The sequence below is a fragment of the Clarias gariepinus genome, chromosome 2, assembly GCF_024256425.1.
Source record: "Clarias gariepinus isolate MV-2021 ecotype Netherlands chromosome 2, CGAR_prim_01v2, whole genome shotgun sequence".
NCBI classification, from domain to species: domain Eukaryota; kingdom Metazoa; phylum Chordata; class Actinopteri; order Siluriformes; family Clariidae; genus Clarias; species Clarias gariepinus.
Genome location: NC_071101.1, coordinates 29,797,247 through 29,820,423, shown reverse-complemented (window position 1 = coordinate 29,820,423; position 23,177 = coordinate 29,797,247). Strand labels below are relative to the sequence as shown.

Genomic DNA, 23,177 nt, shown 5'->3' with positions numbered 1-23,177 from the left:
TTTTTTAAACTAAGTGATTAAAATTATATTCAATAAAGTGCAGCGTGTCTATGCTATAGCAAACCATTTCTATTGTAAAATATATGTCAATTAAAAAATGTCCATCAAAATCTTTGCAAAATGACTGTTTGATTGATGGTGTCAATTCCCGACCGCTGTTATTAAGGGGTTACTGAAAAACAGCAACAACAAAAACATATCTGTATTATAATGTATACAATGTATAATATTATATATAATATATATATATATATATTATTTTTTTTTAAGACATGAAGCTTTTTATATCTGAACTATCTGCTGACACAAAGCATTAGGAAACAAATTGACTTTTTCTTTACTTATGAGCTGTCATGCTGTCATGTATTAGGGCGAGGCAGAATGCAAGTGCAGATCTTTCTTTAATGTGGTGAGGGTGAATCATAACAAAGAGTCAACACAAACATCCAAGACAAAACAAGAGAACAAAGACTATGGCTAGGCTACAGGGATACATTGCTAACACAGCAGACATTTTTGGTTGTCAAAATGTTGGTAAAGTTATGGACGCTGAGACACCAGTTAGATTTATTAGGTTAAATGGCTCTGAATTAATGTCCTGAATATAATTTTGCAAACAACATGTATTAATATTATTAATTTTTATGTCTCATCTGAAGTACATCTTTAAAATGCTCATAATGCTGATCATACATTTATTTTTCCTTACTTTCTGCAACTTGGGTTATCCCATTACTGGGACTGAACCCCAGTCTCAACGGTAAGAGTGCTGAGTGCTAGCCACTTGCCCGCCAGGGAACCTGCTAATAAAGCTACTATAAAATACTTTGTTAAATAACAAGCAACACAAAAAAAATCACCCAAGTCAAAAACATTAGTCTACTGCAGTTTACAAAACGATTAAATCAGCAAGCGAGTGAAAGGAAAATAAACAGACATTATGCACTTTGCATGCTGTTTAAACTGTATCATAGTAACGTACTGTCAATACTTAGCAAAGCTATATGGAATACTGTGAGATAACACAACAACATGCAATAGATACAAAGAGACATGAGACGTCCCCTTCTTAAATTGTGATTTCTAAACTCTAATAAAAACTAAAAGGACCCCCAAAGCACACAGTGGATTTAAACAGGATGAATGCTAACAAGATCGATATTCCGTTGTATTACAAATATTGTTTAGGGGGATTAATTTAACATTTACTTAATGTCATTATTACATCTCATTCTAACTTTCTAAAAAAATAATGAGTTGGAGTGATGTTGTGTTTTTGGTGGATGATATTACAACTTAATGACAAACAGGGACGCTGCTAAAGATTCTGGCCTTCTTGAAAACCTAATATCCTGGACCCCCAACCTCACTCTGGGACACTTGTTTACCTCCAGCACTAACCCTTGCTCTCCTTTTACAGCACCCTGATTAGACCTATATGACATATGATTTTACGGTTCCTACTTGAATTGCTGTAGTTAAAACATGATAATAGAGACAAGAAGCCAAAAATATCAGGAAACGCATCAGAAGTACAACAGTTTTTACAGTTTAAACGGAGAAAAGAGATCATATGAAAGACAAAAAACAAAGTGAAACACACATTAAATAGACAAACTAATTAGCTTAAAAGCTTTAAGATGAAGATCATGTGACTGACATGTGACTGTGGTGAAGTGAATACTGGGAAGATGAAGCAACTGGGAACATAAAACAACCACCAGAGTCCTACAGAACATATAAATGTGAACACTCAGGGGGAAAACTATGACATTAGGTTTTGATAAACCTTCACAGTAAAACAGGCTAATAACTATAAGAACTAAAAAGTGACCCCTCGGGGTCCTTTCTCCCTGCATTTAAAAAACCACTGGTCTTAATGAAAATGGATGTCTATGTATTCTTATGCTACTGTGAAAAGGGTGGAGGCAAATATTTCCTAAGAGGTCTGGGTTTTTTTTTTCGGTTATTCATAACATTGTAATAACATATTTTGTTCTATTACAGTTGCTTTATCTCATCAAACTAGGTGCCTTGTTCTCCCATCCCTATTCCCCCAGTCCTTTCGTACAGCTTGGCTCCAGTCTTCCCCATTCCTTACTGAACATTTGACCTCAGGCTACTGTCCCTGCTGCTTAAAGTGATGAAAACAGCTCACTCCTGTCCCTCCCCATTAGTCTGAGTAAAACAATACTGGAAAAAAAAATCCTGCCCCGCTCATAGTCTCCACACACCCACCAGGAACAGAGTGCTCGTTATGTAGCCAACACCCAAACCGGCACGCCAGGGGACCAGCAGAGGCACGTGCCCCTGGAGTCTTAGAGTCTTAAGATGCGACAAGTAGCAGCAGCTGTTGGTTTTGGAAAGGTCAGCTCAGTGGAGCCTGGCTAGGTCTGGAGTGACCTCGGGCTGGAGGGGGAGTTAGTGGGGGGGGGGGGGGGGAGGAATCAAACTGCCTTTCCCCTTCTGAAGGTTGCACAGCTGTGGGGAAGAGATCCATCCCCTGTGTGCTTGGCAGCCCTCTAAAGCCGACTCCAAGCTTCACAGATGAGGAAAGATACTCTGGCATCGTGCAACCTTGAGGAATTAAAGTTTAATGTTTGCACCTTTCTTTGCTGTATTCATGTCGTTTTCTTCAAGGAGAGACCGAAACGAGGAGTACAGCAGCGACACGGTGCCAGGTGTTAAGTTTCTGTTTTCCTAGCCATCACTGAAGAAGGTTTTACGTTACATTTCATCCTTTGGTGTTTGCCAGAAAAGTTGCTCCTTAAAAATATCCATGACGGTTGTATTATTGACCCCCTCCTCTATGGAGCTACAGTTTCAGATAAATACTAATCAGATCCAGTGCCAATGACATTGTCTGCATGCTGTGTGTATTTTCTTTTAAATCAGTAGCACCCGGATAGTGGATTGATCAAATATGAGATGTGGCTTTTTTCCCTTCTTGCCACACACTTGCTTACGCCTCATGCAAGCTGGGAGTGAATGGTGAATAACGAGAAAGCTGCCAAGACAGGCCTTATTATCTTATAAGTCTCTCAGGTGTATGTGGTTGATAGGGATGGCATGTTTCTAATGGACCTTTTATATTTTTCTGTCTGATATTTGGTGATTAAATTGGATTAGACAGTCTGCTTTATTAAATCTTAAAAAATACCCCTTATTCATACAGCATAAGTTGACAAATGTCTCTGTGTGTCTAAGAGTAGGATAGAGGATTTGTGTGTGTGTGTGTGTGTGTGTGTGTGTGTGTGTGTGTGTGTGTGTGTGTGTGTGTGGATTATAAATTATAAAAGGGTCCACTGAAACCCACCCATATAGACCCATATAACTGAGCATTTTATACAAACGGTCAGAAGAAATGCAGGGAATAAGTGGACTTGGGGGATAACTGTTAATGCCTCGAGTTTTCACCTGCATGAGGGTTCCGATGTACTCCCAGACAAAATTGAATGACAGCTCATGAGACTACAGAACCAGAGAAATATATGTTTCACCCCAAGGCTATACATGTGTGACAAAGATTCATGTTGCAAGCCACTGGTATTTGACTTTTGATTATGATCTTTCCCATTTCATGTGTTAGCATGCCTAGTCATGACTTTGACTGGAAGATATACAGCATCACTTCCTCTTTGATTTCTATTAAATGTCTCTAAAATTAAAAAAAGAAAAATAATTCTTCCTTTTTTTTAAAAGATAGTTTTACTTAGTAACTGCAGGACATTACATTGTAATCCTTTCCACTCCTGACAATACAAGAATACATTTTTATTCGCTTTTCATCAGAGTTTTTGGACAGTGATACAATTTATGTCTTTTTGCTTCTGTACACCCCTACAAAAGAAATCAATAATATGATTGAAGTTATTAAAAGTTAAAATAATTGAATACATTTATCTTTAATACACTTATTTTATATTGCACTAAACATTGAGGAATTACAGATTTTTTTTTTTCCAATTCCCTCAATTTTCCTAGATTCAAAAATAACTGGACATCCGACTGACAAACAGTTTTATGGCCAGGCGTGTCCTAGTTATTTCATCAGAAATTGAGAAAATAAAAGACATTAGGCATTAATTCGAAAGAGATGCCAATACGAGTCAAGGAGGCCTTTGTTAGGCTGGAAACAACAAAGTAGGCCTATCAGAGAGAAAGCAGTAACTTTAGGAGCAGGGAAATTAACAGTTTGATTAATTGACTTCTAATGTCAAATTGGATTTTTAAAAGCTAAGCAAAATCAAAATGCCTTAAAGGCCACAGAAGATAGCTAAAGTGAATGATCACATAATTCTTTCCTTGGTAAAATGAAGAAAGAGACTGTGGCATTGTGCAACTTTTAGAAAAACCAAAGTTTAACTTTTATACCTTTCTTTGATGTATTCTTGTCATTTTCTTCAAGAAGAGATTGAAAGGAGAGTACAGCAGCACCATGGTGTTGGTTTCAAGTTTTTGTTTCCCTCACTAAAAGAGGCTTTATGTTATATTCCATCCTGTGGTGTTTGCCAGAGAAAAAAAATGTTGCTTTTAAAAAATCCATTAGGGAACTTGTGGAGACACTGGAGGAAATTGGCACTAAAGTATCTATATCCACAGTAAAATGAGAGCAATATTAAAGTAACCTGAAAGGCTGATCTGCGAGGAAGAAGTCAAAGATCTTACTTTTTGAATAATTTTCCTTTGGAAGCATCTCCAGACTTCAGCCTGGAAATTAAGGCTTGGTCACAAATGGGTGTTGCCAGTGGACAATGACCCCAAGCATACCTCAAAGTTGTGGCAAATGACTTAAGGACAATAAAGTTACTGTACAGTACATGTTTTAATAAGTTGCTGGAATTGTAGCTAATTTCTCCTGACAGAATTGGTGTAACTGAGTCAGGTTTGAAGGCTTTCTTGCTTGCACAGGGTTTTTAGTTCTGACCACTAAAACTGGAACTGCCCACAATTCCAGCAACTTATTGTAACACGCTTGTGAAAGCCTACCTAAAGGATTTGACCCAATTTCAACAATTTAGAGCCAATATTAGCAAATTCTAACTGTAAGTGTATGTAAACTTCTGACCGACTTTTATGAACTAATAAAAGCTGAAATAAATCTTTCTCTCTTATTATGACATTTCACAATCTTACAATAAAGTAGTAGTCCTAACTGATCTAAAACAGGGAATGTTTATGAAGATTAAATGTCAGGAATTGTGAAAAATTGTGAGTTTAAAGGTATTTGGTATAAGGGCTAAGCCCTGTACTTTATGTATGATACATTTTATTTTCACCAGAGCAAACTCTACAATTAATCGTGAATCAAGATTCCATTGCCCATTGCAAATGATGTAGATTTAAGATTCAGGATCATTTTGTTTTTCTGGTTGTCTTAAACCTATACATGTAACTACTTTGTGTAGTCTGGAGGCCTATTCTGTTAACATAAGAACTGGTTAGGGTGATTTAAATATGTTTAAATTGCAGCACTTGGAAAATCCTTATGGGGTTTTTCAGCCTTTATGTCATGCTGCATTACGATCACACTCCTTCCCTTCTTGTTACTTGGTAATTGCTGATACACATCTGCTTCAATCCAGATTGTTCTTTTTATTATTTAGTGATTTAAAGCCAAAGTCTGATAGAAAACAAACACATTTTGCTCAGAGCTGAGTCAGTATTTGGAGAAGTGATTCAGACACACGTTTGTTAAAGAGGTTAATTTAGTTAATCATGCTTGAATTACTTACAGTAGCTTTTGCTGCATCTGAACATTTTAATGTTTGCAAAACCTTTCATTTGAACTATTACATCTGGTTAGGAGTATGGCATATGCCGTATATATTATTATTGAATAAAATTACAGAGTATTAGCATAATGTTGTTTATATTGAATAGAAGAAACTCTCTGTGTTTGTGTCGGATTTAGACACTGTTAATTTAGACAGGATTTAGAAACATTTTGAAGTGCATGAACTCTGTGTGTGTTGCATGTGTGTGCGTGTGTGTTTAAGTTGGCCATCTGTCTGTAGGAGTCCATGATTAAAGTGCATGGTTAGTGTGTACACAATAAACCCTACCAGTCATTACAGCAGTGTCACCAGACGTTAATAAGGGCATTGGTGTGTTTTCTGGTCTGTGGAGTTTGGCATGTCTGTGTGTCAGGCCAGATTTCCCTAGATACAGACACGCTTTAGGCATTCGCAACACACATAACAAGACATTTCTCATTTTTTAGAATTGAGGCAAACAAAATCTTTCTTATCACTAATGTCAGTTATATTCTGTTCATTATTAAGGATGTGACTAATTCTGATTAGGCCACATTTTGGCACACACACACTGCATTCTTTTGGGTTGTAAAATAGTTGTTCTTTTTTTAAAGTCAGTTTATCATCTCAGCGCCATTGACTTGCATCCTGACACACAACGGTATACAGAAAAATGACTTTTCTACATCATAAGCGGATTAAAAAAATATACTGTGTGACAATGAGTTGGGCATCAGTTGCTCAGTGAAAGCAAGACACCTACCTCTCTGAAGAGGAGAAGTTTATTTAGTTCACCAAACTCAAAAATCATCAATTAACCGCAGCTCAAATTAAAGCATTATAAAGGCTTTACCGAACATAAATAGCTGATACATCTCAATATCAACTGTTCAAATTACAATTTTGAGCACCTTCAACATCATTTCACAATGTACACAGAAATGAAAATCAGGAAAGACCATGGAATTAGAAAGTGTGTGCAAAATTTTGACTGGTGCTGTATGTATGAAAAAAAAATCCAGAGGAAAAAGTCCCAGCACTGTCAGCATGGTCTGGGAATTCTGGCTTTGACATTTTATTCTGGATCATAGTTATAATCCAGCTGACACAGTTATTATGTTTATTCGTGCGTGCCAGCAATATTGCTAGCGTTTTGTTTCTGCAAACCTAAACAAGCTAGTATCCTAATTTATTCCACAGTTTCCTGATGAGTCAGTTAATACAGTCATCATAATTTGTTTGTCCTACAAGCGTCATGCTCATGGCTGCATAAAATCACAAACCTCTCGTGTATTTTTTTGTTGTTTCTCACATTATCCCTATTTCCTATTTAATGTGAATTATGTATTCATATTTGATTTCATCTTTTAGACAGATGTAATATAGACAGAAAGCATCTTTCTGTTCCAGTTTTTTGTTTTTGTTTTTTTGTGATTTTATGGTTAATGCACAAACATAACTGTTATGCTATATATTACTTTGGTTATTTCCCTGTGCCAAAAATGCATAATACACCCATCTCTTACTCATGCCCTCTCAAACCACACCCTCATAAAACCACCTCTGCGGCAACGCCTAACTCAGTCGTCCTCTTTAAAATAGAAACCTCGTACACAGCCTTTTTAAGACATGAAAGCCCTACCTGTATTTATTTTCTGCAGGGCTCTATTTCAGCAATCCTGAGTAAACATTATGACTTAAAGGGGACAGTGATCTGCCGAATGACTGCTTTCTTTCATTGGGAAGTACAGCATGGGAGGCAGGAATGGGAGGAAAGAAAAGGGAGAGAAAGATAGCACGGCAGGAAGTTTAGCCAGCGGTGATGGACACTAGATGTGTTTACCTACTATCTAAAAATACACGTTTTTGCAGCAGGCAGTGGAGACCTTTAAACTGTGTGTGTGGGGGGGGGCGGGGGATCATTGGTATTGCAGGGGTTGCTAGATGAGTAGAGCGGAGCTGGTAAAGGGAGACGACTATGAGAGATAATTCACTAATACCAAATTAGTGTGATTAAAATTCGGGCAGTGCTAATAAATTAGATGTTTCATTTTTTCCCTACAATATTGTGCTTAGAAAAAGCATGGAAATAATTTGAGATGAGAATAGGTACACCCAAGCAGCCATTTTACCTTTTTAACTTTTTACCTTTTCCTGCTGTGTTGACTCTAATACAAAGAGACAAGCGCAGAGTGAGTTAGAGAGTTCACAAGGAATTTTTCTGGCTATTCAAAAAATCCACCAATTAGGAAGCTAAAATTGGTTCAGAATAAACAACTTCAATTTTTTCCACTTTCTGGTGATTATCACAAGATGATTTCCAGAGGTGAAGCAAAACCTAAGTGACTATAGTGGATATAAAAAAGTGCCAACAATTCCTATATATATATACATATATTCTGCATTCTAAAACAATACTGGAGATTTCAAAACTATCAACAGTATGTTAGTTGTTATTTTAAGACAGAAAGATCAACTTTTCTCCAATAGACCTAGGGAAAAATACATACAGTATATTACTAGTGGTGTCAATATTAATACGTTAACACATGATTACTTTAGAAATTTTAACGTTACTAATTTTTATTAACTCCATTAAATGATATGACCAAGTTTGACCCTACTGGTTTCCCTTCACTGTAGTACAGATAATAAGATGACTGAGGAAAGGTCACCAGGTGTCACCGGATGTGCTGAACTGCAACTTTCCTTATAAAAAGCTTCTAGATGGATGTTTGGATAAAACCAAAGTGTGCTTGAACTACCTTCAAGAGGAGCTATTTTTACAATCAGTGTAAGCAGTGAGATTGGTGGCTAAGACTCTAGGTTGTTTATTTTCAGATCTGAGCACCCAGGTTTGAGCTCCGCTGTCAGTGGGTCGCCTCACCCCATGCTACCCAGCCACTGCATGCAGTTTCGATCCTGTTTGAGAGGTTGTAATTTGACATTTGTTAAATGTTAAAGATATTATAAAGCTGCATAATCTGTTTCCCCTAATTAGTTTGTCATTTGTTTCTTTATTCCAACATTATACGTTTATAATACAAGTAATTCTAAGTATTTTAAAATTGTGATTAGTCATGATTAATCCCAGGCTATGACTGTCATTAAAATTTTTAATCGATTGTCAGCATTTATTTTCATCGCTTTACTTAATGATGATGATGATAATGATGTTCTGGGTTAACCAGTATCACATCATTTAAAACAGGTTCATTAATGATTACTTTTTTTATGTTTTGTTAATTCCAAGAACTCATGTGCACTGTAAGAAAATATTGTGCATACTGTTAAATTAGATTATTGTATTTTTTCTCTCTTTTTTCTTTTTCCCCTAAAACAATTTTGGTTTTCCATTTTTTTAGTTGAAGATTGTACCTTTAACTGAAAACTGAAAAACTAATCTAAAATAGTAATATATACAGAAAACATAAAGATGTGACAGGATGTGTCTTGGTTAATTTTTTCTTCTTTTACATCCCAAAGATCTGGTATTGTAACAGTGGTGTGTAGACTTTTATATCCATTGTATGTATGAGGCTTTTCAGCGCAGGTGTTTCAGCACTATAATCCAGTTCTTAGTGTAAACACATCTTGTTTTGTGTGACTTGGGATAGAGCACAAATGTGGACTGTCCTAGCGACCAATGCTATGGCCTAAATACATTATAGTAAAACTTTAGCATAGGAAGATTTTAAATAATATGTATTTTATATTTTATAGGGTTTCATGTTTGTAGACTTATTGATCTTAACAGCAAACAGCAAAATTAATACCAGAACTTTCTCAGATGACTTAAATTAAGAATTTATATATGTCTTAAATCTTAAACTAATAGCTACTGTTAATGACATTTTAACCCTATCCTTACCCTTATATAGACGTAGTAAGATGAATTAGAGCCGCCTGTCTATCCTTTGTTGTGTCTTGGTGTAGTGAAGCAGCTGGAGGGAGTCACTGAGTCTATAAAGACGCCAGTGTTCACTATACAAGACAACACGGCCCGCTGAGATCCGCCTAAACACTCCCTACCAGCCTACATCTGTCCCCACACCCTCATGTTTATAGGACACTTGTGCTGCTTATGGTGCATGTGTGTGTAGGTGTGCACTAGATGCTTGTGTTGAAGAGACATAGAGAGAGAGAGAGAGAGAGAGAGAGAGAAAGAGAAAGAAAGATGCACAACATCACAGACGTGGAAAAAATAATGTGGTTAAGAAAAAACGTTTTAAACACAATCTGTAGCGCTTAATTGGAACTTGCTGTTTTGCTCAACAAGCCGTCATTAATAGACCCATTGCCTGGTGAACACATTTCAAAAGTAACCACAAGACTGCCCAAATAAGGAATTTTCCAGAGGCCTGATGCACACACACGCGCGCACACACACACGCACACACACACACACACACATATGCATGCACGCACCTTCCCCCCTGCAGAGCTTATGAAAAGGGATTTGTGACCACACCCTTGGGCGAGCACCAGAGACCAGTAAAGAAAGGACGCTCAGCTGCCTGCCTGCCTGAAGAACAAATGTTTAGAGGGCCAACTGGATGACTTTGTATGACTGTAACAAGGAGCTCGGAGATTTAAACACACAGTGCAATCTTTGAGTCCTGATAAATCTAAATAAAAGCGATAACCTGAAAGTGGAGTCAAGGCATTTAAGAGCAGCAGAGCAGGATAAAGGAAATAGTGGGTTTGAGTGTGTCATAACATCGAGATAGATATTTACCTCAGCCAAGGAACTTTGAAAGTTTTTCTTTGTGTTTAAAAAGAGGCCTGCTCTTTCTCTTCTGACTCTTTTTAAATATAAAGCAATTGTTGTTCCCAAGTAACCTCTCATACAGCATATACATATCGTGAAGTAACCCTTTGTTAACATGTCAAGTACAAACACAGACTATATGCAGTCTTTGTAAATGAAGGCTCAGAGATCACAGTTGTGGTTTCGAAAGGGAGAAGGATAGAAATGAGAGTGTTTATGGGTTTGCATGTGCACGGGTGGTGATTGTACCTTCAAGAGTGACTCAGAAACAAAAGCATCTTTCAGTGCGCAGTCTGTGGAGAGAAAGCGAGAGGGAGAGAGTAAGAGAGAGAGAAGGGGATTAGAGTTTAGTGGCACGTGGCAAAGGCCTTGATTCTTATCCAGTGTGTCAGGTGTTCACAGTCTGTTTCCTGCTCTTTAAAACATATCCCTATCTGTCTTACATTTTTAATCAGTCCACTGGTTAGAGGGCTTTCTCTTAGCTTAGTCAAGTTCCACCGTTCTTGCTCTCCCTTTTTTTTCCCCCATGGCTTCTTATTCACTTACTCCCTCACTGACTCACACTCTTTCTCCCTTTCATATTCTCTTTACTCCTCTCTCTCTTCTCGAGCCATGGTTTAAACACAAAGAACATATTGTATCTGGCAGTTTTAAGCACAGTGCATTCGGTGAATCTGCTGTAGTGAATCTGACCTTGGCACATTCTGTGCTCACGCTCTAGTTGCACTTCAGGTCTGCAGTCACCTACACCAAGTCACCAGGAACTCATCCAGATTTTTCCTCATTTCTCTTGTTGTCGTGTCAGGAAGCAGCCAAGCATCATTATACACAAAATGTACAATAAGTGGGAGCAGGTATGGCTGGGCTTCAGTAATCACTAATACGACACTACAGGGTCAGTATCACCTGAGCATTCTCTTGTACTTTTTACAATATATGCTCCTTATTTTGCACCCTTTTTGTTTATAATCATACAACCTAGGCATGTTGCTAAATAACTATAAGATGTGATCAGCCTATATACAGTGGTGTTAAATAGAAGAGTTTTCCTTGCGCATTTTCCTTATAATTAAAACGTTTTTGTAGATCAGTTTTAAGCATAGTGTTTACAAATCAGGTATACAGACAGTACCATGCAAAAGTCTTGAGTCACTTCTTATTTCTTACTATTTTGCATCCAAACAGTCAGATTTTCTTGTATGTTTTGAATGTAGTCTTGAGGAACAGTTGTCCAGGCTTCCTAACTTTTTTTGCTTTTTTGCTGACCGGTTTCAGGGAACGTTTGTTTCTTCAGCCTTACAGTGACTTATGTATCATTCAAGCATGAACTAGTGAGAAACAGGTGCAGATGACGACAGATGATCAGGTCTGTGATTAGTATACTGGTGGAGCTGAATGCTGAGTGGTTGGAACAGAAGAGAGGGGAAATGAAGTTGCTGCTGAGGTGTAAACAGGCATTTAAAAAAAATAATAATAATTTTAGGCACTTTGAAGCCTGTCGCAGGAAATTATTTGTTCACATTTCTTTAATTTACTTAATTTAAGTAAATATTGTGAATCACCAGAATTGTACATATAATATTATGCAAACATAAACAATTTGAATTAATTAAATTTAATGTAAATAAATGAGGGGTGGCTTATTATATTTGCACAACACTGTACTTTATATATGAAGTTGCAAAATGTTGTTAACCTTTTTGCTGACAAAATGAAAAGCTGTTTAAAGCTTTTCTCTGAAATGACAAGTCAAAAGATTTTTAGAGTTCACTTTTCTTTAAACTCTAAGAGCACTGATGTGGCGTGAGCTCTATAATCCTTTTAAAAGGGAACAGAATTCACTGACACGGACAGACACAAATACACCTCTCTCTCATATGAACTGGATTTCTTTTTCTCATCTGTGAGGGGTTTTCTTGGGATTTTGTGTTAAATGTGTTTGGGTGGACTCAAAAACATAAGTCTTATACCAGATGTGTGAGAATTGGCAAATCTGGTTTAGGTCTTAAAAAAAAAAAAAAGTATGATATTGATTTCATGAAGAGCATAAAGCCCTGAGGTTACGTGGACTCACTTCATAGATATAACAGAATTGAAAAATGCACTTGTACCACACCACATTTTTATTTTTATTAGTAATAAATATTATTATTATTATTATTATTATTATTATTATTATTATATTTATTATTATTATTATTATTATTATTATTATTATCATCATCATCATCATCATCATCATCATTATTATTATTATTATTATTATTATCATCATCATCATCATCATCATTATTATTATTATTATTATTATTATCATTATTATTATTATTATTATTAATATTTATTTTTTTTCACAGTATAGGAAGTATATGAAGAGTGGTCTAGCGAAACTGGGACTTTTGATTGTACAGAATACCACAACACTAAAATAAATAAATAGCCATAATGGTGCCTTGTTTATCAAGCTTAGGGTTAAATGTAGGTAAATTAATTAGTAACTATAAGTATTTGGCGTATGTAAAAGACTGTGTGTACAGATGTGTCTCTTTCGCAAGTTGGCAACAAGTTATCTGTCGATTTTCAAGGGTTAGGCATTCTACTCATTTAATGTTCTCTAGAATGAGTGCAGTGGGCTCATATTCATTTCCACCTCATCATTCACAGACTCATGGCCTTCTTTAAAATGTTTGCAGTCTTCCCATGTTTTACTGCAGCTAAGAGTGCTTTTGTAAGCGTCAATAAGTTTTACGCCTTAATTCACAAGAAATTTCTTCACAAATCCTGGTTTGACTTGAACTAGTCAAATTGAACAATTTTTTTCTATAACTGTTTTTTTTTTCTTATCACCCTAACTGTTGCACACAATTGTTTTCACAGTTAATATTAGCACAGTCAATGTTTTTTTTCCTATGGGCTTTTCCTGTATCCTACAGAATAAAGCACTTGTTCAGTACCTTTAGGATCTAACAATGTAACGAGTCCAACAAAAATGTTGGCCTTCCTGTTTTATTTGTGTTCTTTATCATGTTTAATGTGTGGCAAGAAAAGCATCAGTTACAGTACGAATTTTACAAGTTTTTAAAACTGGGTAAAGACACTTTTTCCAAAATATATTGCATGCATTCAGTCTTTTTAATGATTCAACAGTTTGCGATACACAAAACATGGCAAATCTGTTTTACTAAACTGGTGCTCCAAATATTTTAAACTGGAACACGTATCAACGTCATTTGTTAGCAAGGCCTCAAATTGTTGTTATGGAACATTTTCATGTGCTAGCAAACATGGAAACAACGATTAAACAGTAAACAAAAAAACACAAACAAAGAACAGAGGGTGTGGTGGACAATTGTTTAGAAGGGCGGGTTGTGTGTGTCCAGGACACAGGAAGGGAATGCCTGTTTTGTGATTAGGAACATGGACACTGTCTTTACCACAACAGCTGTCCTCTATCTCAGTCAAGTGGACACAAATGGACAGCACAGGGACTGGGACAGCGCTAATCCTTGTCTTTGAATGTTCAGTAAAGTTAATCTAAGATATATATATAAAAAAAAGCCTAGAATTTGTATGTATAAATATACACACACGTGTTTAAATGGATTATGTAGTTGTGTACTCGTAGAGGGTAGGTTAAACTGTGACGTGTGCACTGCATGGGGTAGACGTGTCCACGGTCCTTAGCATGTGTTGAGAACAGCTGAGGTATCACCTGTCTTTGTATCATATGTTTCCAAACATTGAAAGTGTCAAAATTTCACTACAGCCAGTCATGCTGGCTCGCTCACACCACCAAACCAGAAAGTGCAATTTATTTTATATAGGAACAGAAATAGTGGATGCAGCATGTGGTTTTATTTATGTCTAGGTGTGCTCTATAATGCTATTTTTTCCATGTTTTGATGCTGATATTGGGAAATCAACAGTTACTATGAAAATACAGTGTGGACCACTGAGCATACATTTTAACACCGATTGGAAAAGGTATTTAAAAATGTTCATGTCTTCTTTTCGTGGAACAAGACCAAGGCTTGTTCTTCAGACCACCTTCTTAAAACAATCTTTAACCTTAAACTGATGAAACTGTTGTCAGAATCTTCATAGGTCAGAGCACTGCTGCTCGTAGGATGGGAGGAATTTCTAATCTCGCAAAAGCCATGAGCCTGGAATGCTGATAATGCAGTAGATTACCAGTGACATGTTTATAATACAGATTTATATACCCCTTTAAACAAGCAGGGAATGTTCTCCTGCTTTATAAACATATATTAATGTCAGTCTGTTTGATAATAGAGTCTGCTGCAGTTTTGGGCCTTTTTTTTTCTTTTTATCAGTTTGTTTTATTTTGCATATATGTCAGCAGTTCTCTAATAATAGGGCAATAAACAATATCATGTTTCATCTGCCATAAACATGGAATGGATGATGGGATAAGTACATGAACTGTTTGTATGAGTAACAGTATGAATAAATCAGCCCTCTTGTTATGAAGTAGATCTAGGGAAAGGAAATTAAGTGCAAGGGACATTCAAGTCAAACCGGGACTTTTGATTTTGCAGAATAGTTACACGACTAAAAACTACTCCTATTTCTTTATATAATCCCCTGCTATTCTAATGCACTTATACCAGTGTTTCACTAGTGTTTGTCAAAGGAGAAAGCTTGATCAGACTTCCTCCTGTAAATGATAATCGGTTTTACTTCTTCAATCATGAAGTTCATCACAAGTCCCGGTTTGACTTGAAAACCCCTCATATTATGTGAGTAACACACTGAACTTGGACACACTAAAGGAACAATATATTAAATACAATAGTTATCATTGTACACTAAAAATAAAACTTGCATCTGTGTTCTTTTATAGGCTACACTCATCAACATCACTCATCCTCTACCATACATAATAGCAGGCAATTAAGTTCTTTAACCACTTTGAACCTATTGCAAAAAAAAGAGAGGTTTTTGTTTTTTGTCTTATCTGACTATAGGACATAATTTGAATCATAATTCCAGTTCTGTCTAGCGGCACTTATGAGGCACTTATGTTTGTGGTTAGGTGAAGGAAACGGCTTTCTTTTGGCAAACCTTCTAAATAGTGTGTTGGCACCGAGGTTGTATCTAATTGCAGATATGGAGACTGGTTGACCAGAACTTTCTGTAAATCTTCTGAGATTCTGAGATCCCTGGATTATTTTTTTAACCATCTTCTTCAAATCTTAGAGATCAGGTTGTTTTTGTTTTAGTTATTGCTCCAAATTGTAGTCATGGGCATTTTAGGAGTTGTAGCTATTTTTATAGCATGATGTATGAACACACCGTTGTCTCATTTCATTTCTTTTTTTTTGCTCTTTTGATGAACGACTTAGGAAATTTGGCCTGTGTGTCACCTCATATTTATGCGCCAGTGAAACAGGAAGTTATGCATGACTGCTTAAGAGTTCCTAAACACACTTGGGTGAACTTGAAAATGCTAAATATAAAGGGGAACATGCTTCAAGTACATTTTGTTCATTAGAATTTCCAGGCATGTCAGTAAGTGTGATGCAGAGGTCTTTTGATTAAATGCACACACACACACACACACACACACACACACACTCAAGATACAAGGAGTGTGTCCATTCATACTGGGATTGGTAGTGATATTTCTGGTGAAGGCATAAAATTGATATTTACAGAAGACTTTAAGCGCAGGACACTGATGAGACTCAGATGCGGTAAAATATTTGAATGATGCAAACGTTTTAAAGTAGGCCATAGGTCTGTAAATGATGATCACGACCGAGGTGGCTTAAAGCCCACTGCAGGCGTACCTGTGAACATTCAGTGAGTGGAAAGCAATGAAAAACCCGGTACTGTACACACATTTATTCACAAACAACTTTTTATTGCCACACTCTCTGTCCTGACCTAGCTAAAAGCCATTTCCACATGTCTGGACAATTAAAGGAGTTCCTGGGAGGCCAGCTTTTCAGAAATGAAGCAGGCAATTCAATTATGGCTCCAGCATACTGAGAAAACGTTCTACCTAGTAAAAATCTGGGAAATGCCTTAGTGTAGCAGAAGATTAGTTAGAGAAATAGAAGAAGTTTTGACACTCATAAGAGTGTTCTGTTATTCTGCACAATATCTCATCAAAAATCCCGATTTAACTTGAACACCCCTCATAGTAATATGTGTAAAAAAAATCTATGCATATACATTCATCATTTTTCTATTGTCTGTGAAGGTCTGGTCTTAGAACCTATCGGTCCAGACCCTCAACACTCAACATCATCAATACTCAACACATAGTGCTGGTGATTTAATTTCTCTCTCTAATGTCTCTTTCCTGCAGGCCATTAAGATGGAGCACAAACTAGACAGCGTCTTGAAGATCCTGGTGGAGCAGTTCCAACTCGAACCAGAGCTTCTTCAGAGACCAAGCCACTGCAGCTCCTGCTTAATGAACGGCCAGAGTGGCAGCATGGAGAAAGGACAATGAGAGACGGAAAAGAAGGAAACAACAGAAGACATCTTGCAATGTCCATATCAAGATAAGACTGTGGAGAAAAAAAATCCTGATATTAAACAGCACAAGCTTGCAATAGAGATTCATTTTCAATATAACTTCCAAAGAAAACATGCTATGCGTTCAACACCTTATTAGCTTGCAGCAGGGGGAAGTCAGCCTGAGTTCCCTCCTTATTTGATTTCCATCAGTTATTAAACTTATTAAAGAGGGATGGCTGAACATCCTGCTGTTCTAAAGAAGAAAAAAAAGGCCACATTCAAAATTTGCTACATGAACGCATATGAGGAGAAAGTTTGTGCTCCTAAGCTACTTCACCACCAGTTTATTCATGCCACATGGTAATGCGCACGTTAGTAAGTGTGAACACGTTTTGCATGAGTTAGATTCACCGCTGATAAATAGATACGGCAGAGATAATCAAAACAGCAAAACACTGCTGATGGGGTTTAATGGACTTAAATGGAATGTAAGAAAGGAAGAGGGAGAGCTGTTTGAGGTTGCAGACTCAGTAAGCAGTGCCAAGGCTTTCAACAGCCTATTCATTTTACAATTTCACTGGATTACTCCCATTAAGGCTGCGATTATTTTTTTCTCACTCCAGCTATTTGAATGCAAAACGTCTGGTAAAGGTGAGATGGCTTGAAGCCAGCTGCCAGCATTTGATGAAAGGAAACTACGGTTAAAAAGTGGATTTGCTTTCAGTAACCACAGAGCAAAAAGAGCAGAAAGAGGGAGAGCAGAGAGATAAGGTGCCTGCGCTCCATTCACAAGTCGCACTCATCTATTGGCACATTGCCTGGCACAAAACAAATTGCTCAGTGGTTTTCCTTTTTAATGTGTTAATTAAACGTTTTCTTTTATCGCAGGGTTCAGAGAACTCAAAGAAAAGGAGTTTTCTCTCTCTCTCTCTCTCGCTCTCTCTCTCTCTCACTTTAGGCTCCTTTCCAGCTCACTCATGAAAATAAACGAGAGCAAAATTCACACTGTAATTATCCCCCACTGCTCTGTACAGTTTTATAATCGATGTATGTTTGTACATTATGTAGCAAATTTCTACCATCACTATCATGAGGATATAGTGATGTAAGAAGAATCACTGTTGTTTCCTACTCACATTGTGAGAGACTTTTGTAAATAAACATGCATTTATATCTTAATGCTGTACACTTGCTGGTGTGACTGTGTTTAAAAAAAGGAAAAAAAAAGCCATCGAAAGAACTGCCTTAGTTTGGCACTGATCACATAATGCTGAGGAACACCATTTTGAGTTAAGTGCAAGCAGTGAAAGAATAGGTCTCAAATTTCGACACGATTATATTTGTGTTCAAAGGCCAAAAAATACGATGGATGTCCCAAGATCAACAAGGCCAGGCTTAGGAGGGAGGGAGGGGGGGGGAGGGGGGAATGGACGAGAGAACAGAAGGGAGGGAAAAGGAAGTCTGGTCTGGAGCCATGTTCAATTACAGAGGGCTGTGGCTCTACCTCTGTGTGCACGCTGTTGCTCTGCTTTTGTCTTCTGTTTTATGTCTGTGCCGGAGACCTCTGCTCGGGTTTACACAGTCAGCTCTGTGTGATCACGACACTGTGCTACTTTCATGTGGAGAGTTAAGAGAACCTCCCGAATTCAGAGGCTGTTTGATGGCAGAAGAGCTCAGTCATGGTTTTATCGCCAGGGACCAGGCCTCTGGAAAGACATTAAGGAAGAAGAATAAAGGCCTGACATCAATGGGAAACTACCTCCAAACAAGCTGTAGACTGACAGAAGTGAAGATCCTTATCTTTGCCAACAGACTAAATAGCTGGGGAATTAACATACAATTACTACGACCACATCCATAATGATGCGTCCGCTCGGGAGGCATTGTAAATTTTGCGCACTAAAGGCATGCTTTGACATGAAGGTCACTGAAGTTCAGGGTCCATTTCCTCAGTGAAGTGTTCGCTAAACCTGGTTTAAATTGACTGTAGATTTATTTCTGCCTCTATGCTGAGCTTTAGAAGTTAACCATGTTCGGCCTACTGAAGCATGCGTGACCTGAAGACAAGTCTGAGCACTGGGGGTCATTACTGGGGCCACCTGTGACCACTGGTCCCCTATGAAAGCAGATACGAGGAAGAACAGGTGTGTGTGTGTGTGTGTGTGTGTGTGTGTGTGTGTGGTGTGAGTGCCACCCTGCAGCAGCTGACTGCGGCACTCCTGTGCTTTCTAAATAGCAACACGCCAGGAACAGTTGGAGTGTCGGCTGCTCCTGACCTGAGGCTTGTTGACTGCTTTAAGCCATTAAAAAAAAAAGATGATTGTCTGTTGGATTCTGTCACTAGATGTTAGTAAATATACACTTTATGCATTTTTTTTAATGAATTTATTCTTTCAGTTTCACACAGTGAAGTAAATATCTGCACCTCGTTGAGTCACCATGTTGAGTCACTTGGCTTTAGGCCTGTTTTGCTCAAGGCAAACAAACTCCAAAAGACTCGGAGATTAATTTTTGCTGTGCCTTTTTTTTTTTCCTCGTTCTAAACCATATGTTTTCTGTATAATCACAAAGTTTCAGTCACAGTTAAATTCCTCTTCATAAAAGTAGGCTCCATTTTGATCATCTCAGCCTCAGGACAGCTGTGAATATGACATGAGTTTGGGTTCACGTTCAGTTTTTACGTAGAAATGAGATGGTCTGATGAACTAAGTCAAATTGCTGTGGATTTTTCTCCCAGACAGAGGGAGAATTCCAGGCCAGGGCTGGAAGGACTTCAGTGGCGAGTGTTGGTTTGGCCAGGCCAGGCAGTATGTGAGGCATGAGGAGAGACAGCTGCAGTGCTGCCTCACCGGTGGGCGCTACACCACGCCACGTCAGTGGGGCACGCACACACACACGCACACACACACACACACACACACACGCACACACGCACTCACACTTACAAGAGTTGTGTGCTTCAACTGCTAGATCCAAAACTTACTGTCCAGTCATTTACTGGTTTTAAAGGTCTTACTGGTATTAAAACCTTTATCTTGTAGTGAAACTGTTTACTTCGCCTGCCTTGACCTTTCTTACAGAAAGCCACCCTGTTTTAATCTGTTGTACAGGTATCTGGTGTGGGTCCATGGCCTCACACACAGCTGAATAGATTAGAGCAAGCAGGATAATGTGAAGCGAGGCTGCTGTAGATGTTTTGGCCTGCATGCTTCAGCAGAGCTGCTCCACTACCTGATAAAGAGCTTTTGACTGGCTGCGGGTGGGCCCACCTAATGAGCGCTACTGGACCAAAGCAAACACACGGCCCAGGCCACATCACTGACAACAAGTGAAAAAAGAAAAGGAAAGGGGAAAAAAAGAATGGGTGATAAGCAAACAAAGGATACATCTGTACGGTGCTGCTTTAAGAGCAATAATTCCAGATGTTAGGAAATTGAAAAGCAGCAGATTTATTGATTAAAACAGGTATGGTGCTCTACTTTATAAAGCCAGACTTTATAGAGCAAAAATTGTCCATGTTAAATCTCTGTTAAATTAATATGCAGAAAACATACAGCTTTTTGCGGTACATGAGCAAAACTGCCTGCCAGAGGATGGAATGAGTAAATGCAACTTAGCACTGAGGAGATATTCAAAATGAAATGAAACTTTTGTTTAGTGTTAAAGCTGAGTGCAGATCATATTAATGCTAAAATATGCCACAATGACAAGGCTGTACTTTTGTCTTAGAGATTAGTCATAATTCATTTCATTTATTGAGAATTTGCCAGTGACGTTCATTGTGGTTATTAGAGGAAATGAAGGGAGGAACTCTGAGATTTCAATGAACTGCTTACACCGCCATTTACAGGAAAGGATGCAGGTTTGTGGCCAGTGATAGACTGAGACGGAAATGTGAACTTGCTGCTTTAGGTAAACACACTGGTAGGAGATAGTTAGGGTGTCTTACAAAAAGTATTGTGTCATATGTCTATCTGTGTCTCTACATTACTTCATATGACTCTATTTCGTCACAGACAGACAGAACAAAGCATAAATTGCTGGTTGTAGTGACAGGTTATAAGCTATTACAAAAAGTGTTCTGCTATCACTTACCTTTAGGAAATAATATTAGGATTTTCACTACCTCATACACATTATACAAGTTGATTGTGCTATATATGCACGGGTTATTTTTGACACGATCTCTCGAGGTAAGAACAAAACAGTGAGAAATGGTAAATCCTAGATTACAGCAGGCACTAATATGACTCATTCAAAGACGCATATCTGCTGAATGATTCGTAGCTTGGTCTCAGTGGCTCACGTGCGGTGAGTCAATACGACTGGAGTAAAACATTCTGTTTACCTTGTGTGAGCTGCAGATCCAGGCCTACAGCTGTGCTCGAATTTATCTCTTTAGCATTGACTGTGCTCGCTCAAATAGGAAATTGAATACAGTCATGTAAGCACACATGGTGTAATTCCAATACTGTAAACGGGTGATGAAATGATTTTCTGTCATATAGTATCTAATATAATATCACCAATGAACCATGAATTAGTTGAGATTGTCATCATTACCAGACGTTTCGCTGTTGACATTTTATCCCGGTTTTATTTTGATGTTCTGCCATGTCAACTTTGATCTGTCTATTTTGCCATTTTCTCTCTGAGCCCATGTAGGTAGAAAAATCACTGACCTAAATCTGAACTAGCTTTAGTCAAGCTCTGGAAGCTCTACCTCAGACTGTTATCTGAAATTCAGATATCGGGTGCTAACCATTTTTTAACCAATGGTTTTATTTTATTTTTTTCCACTTAAAAGAATTATCTTCCACTATTAGTTAGTTAAATAACTAATCTATTTAATCTATCTCTTTAACTAATCGATTTAAAATGTGTGTTATAGATCATAATGCATTATCTGTAATAAAGTACAGTCTCTGAGTTGATTGAAATATATCAAATTAATCTTTAATATGGTGATCAAGTACGCAGTGTCATTCCAACTGTAAATTAATAAAAAAAAATATGAATAAAAAAATTATTCTTTTACTAAATACAATATTTCTTTATTGCAGAATTATTCCACTTAGGTACACCCTTACATTTGCTGTTTTTGTTACTTTTAAAAGCTTCCCTTAATATCCTTTGATACATTTTTAGTGTGTGTGTGTGTGTGTGTGTGTGTGTGTGTGTGTGTGTGTGTGTGTGTGTGTTTTATTATAATCACCGAAATTATTGAGCATTTTTTTATATTTTATTTTGTATATTCACTCCTAAAATCATATGAGACCATCCCTGTTAATATATGTAACATTTTGGAAGATTTGTCTGATTACAGATTACACCTAAAAAAAAACACGTAATCTTTCACATCAGCTATACGGCGTGCTTCTATTTTTCAACACATGTGGACTTGGTGCTGACAGAGTTGATATTTTGCTATGGTGTATATATAAAACATACATAAGTAAGAGAAAACATAAATCATACTGTATAATAATCATAATGTTTCCTTATGTGTAAAAGTAAAACAGTTGTACTATTTAATTAAGAACTAAAATGAATAAGAATAAAATGTGTGAAAAACCATCCAGATCTAATTCAACTAATAATAATAACAAGTATTATTATTATTATTATTATTATTATTATTATTATTATTATTTTAAGTTGTTAATATCATAAAACATAATTTAGATGAAAATAATAGATCTTCACACTCATCCTGGACACTCATGGACACTTATGGACACAATCATGCACACTTCATATTTGTGCTTCATTCTTGGATCATTGCACACAAGTCACTTCAAAAAGTCACTTTCATGGACATTTATTTTCACACCTCCCAGTCATTTTTTTTATTTACACTAAAATTTCTATATTCTATTTTCTATATTTTTTCTATATTGCACAGAATATTTTTATTTGTACAGAAATATTTGTATTTTATTTTACCTAGCTAAATTTTCTCTTTTTTATTCATATTTATTTCTTATTAATAAGCTTTTACTTTTAAGGTCACTGGCGGTCGTGTAAGCATTTCACTGCATATCGTACTGTGCATGACTGTGTATATAACAAATAAAATTTGAATTTGAATTTTGTAATGTAACTGCTTTCTCAATCCTTTCACCAGTAATTGATAAAGCATTTACATTCGGGGAGGA

The 23,177-nt window shown here is 37.1% G+C and overlaps 1 protein-coding gene across 1 annotated transcript in view; it reads left to right on the top strand.

The window, feature by feature from the left end:
* kcnq1.2 (potassium voltage-gated channel, KQT-like subfamily, member 1.2) overlaps nucleotides 1-17,335 on the top strand; it is a 111,838-nt gene extending 94,503 nt beyond the window's left edge. The window contains exon 18 of the mRNA XM_053482720.1: nucleotides 16,865-17,335. Coding sequence (XP_053338695.1) covers nucleotides 16,865-17,011 — 147 coding nt within the window. The 3' untranslated portion in view covers nucleotides 17,012-17,335. The remainder of the gene's footprint in view (nucleotides 1-16,864) is intronic.
* The last annotated feature ends 5,842 nt before the right edge of the window (nucleotides 17,336-23,177 follow it).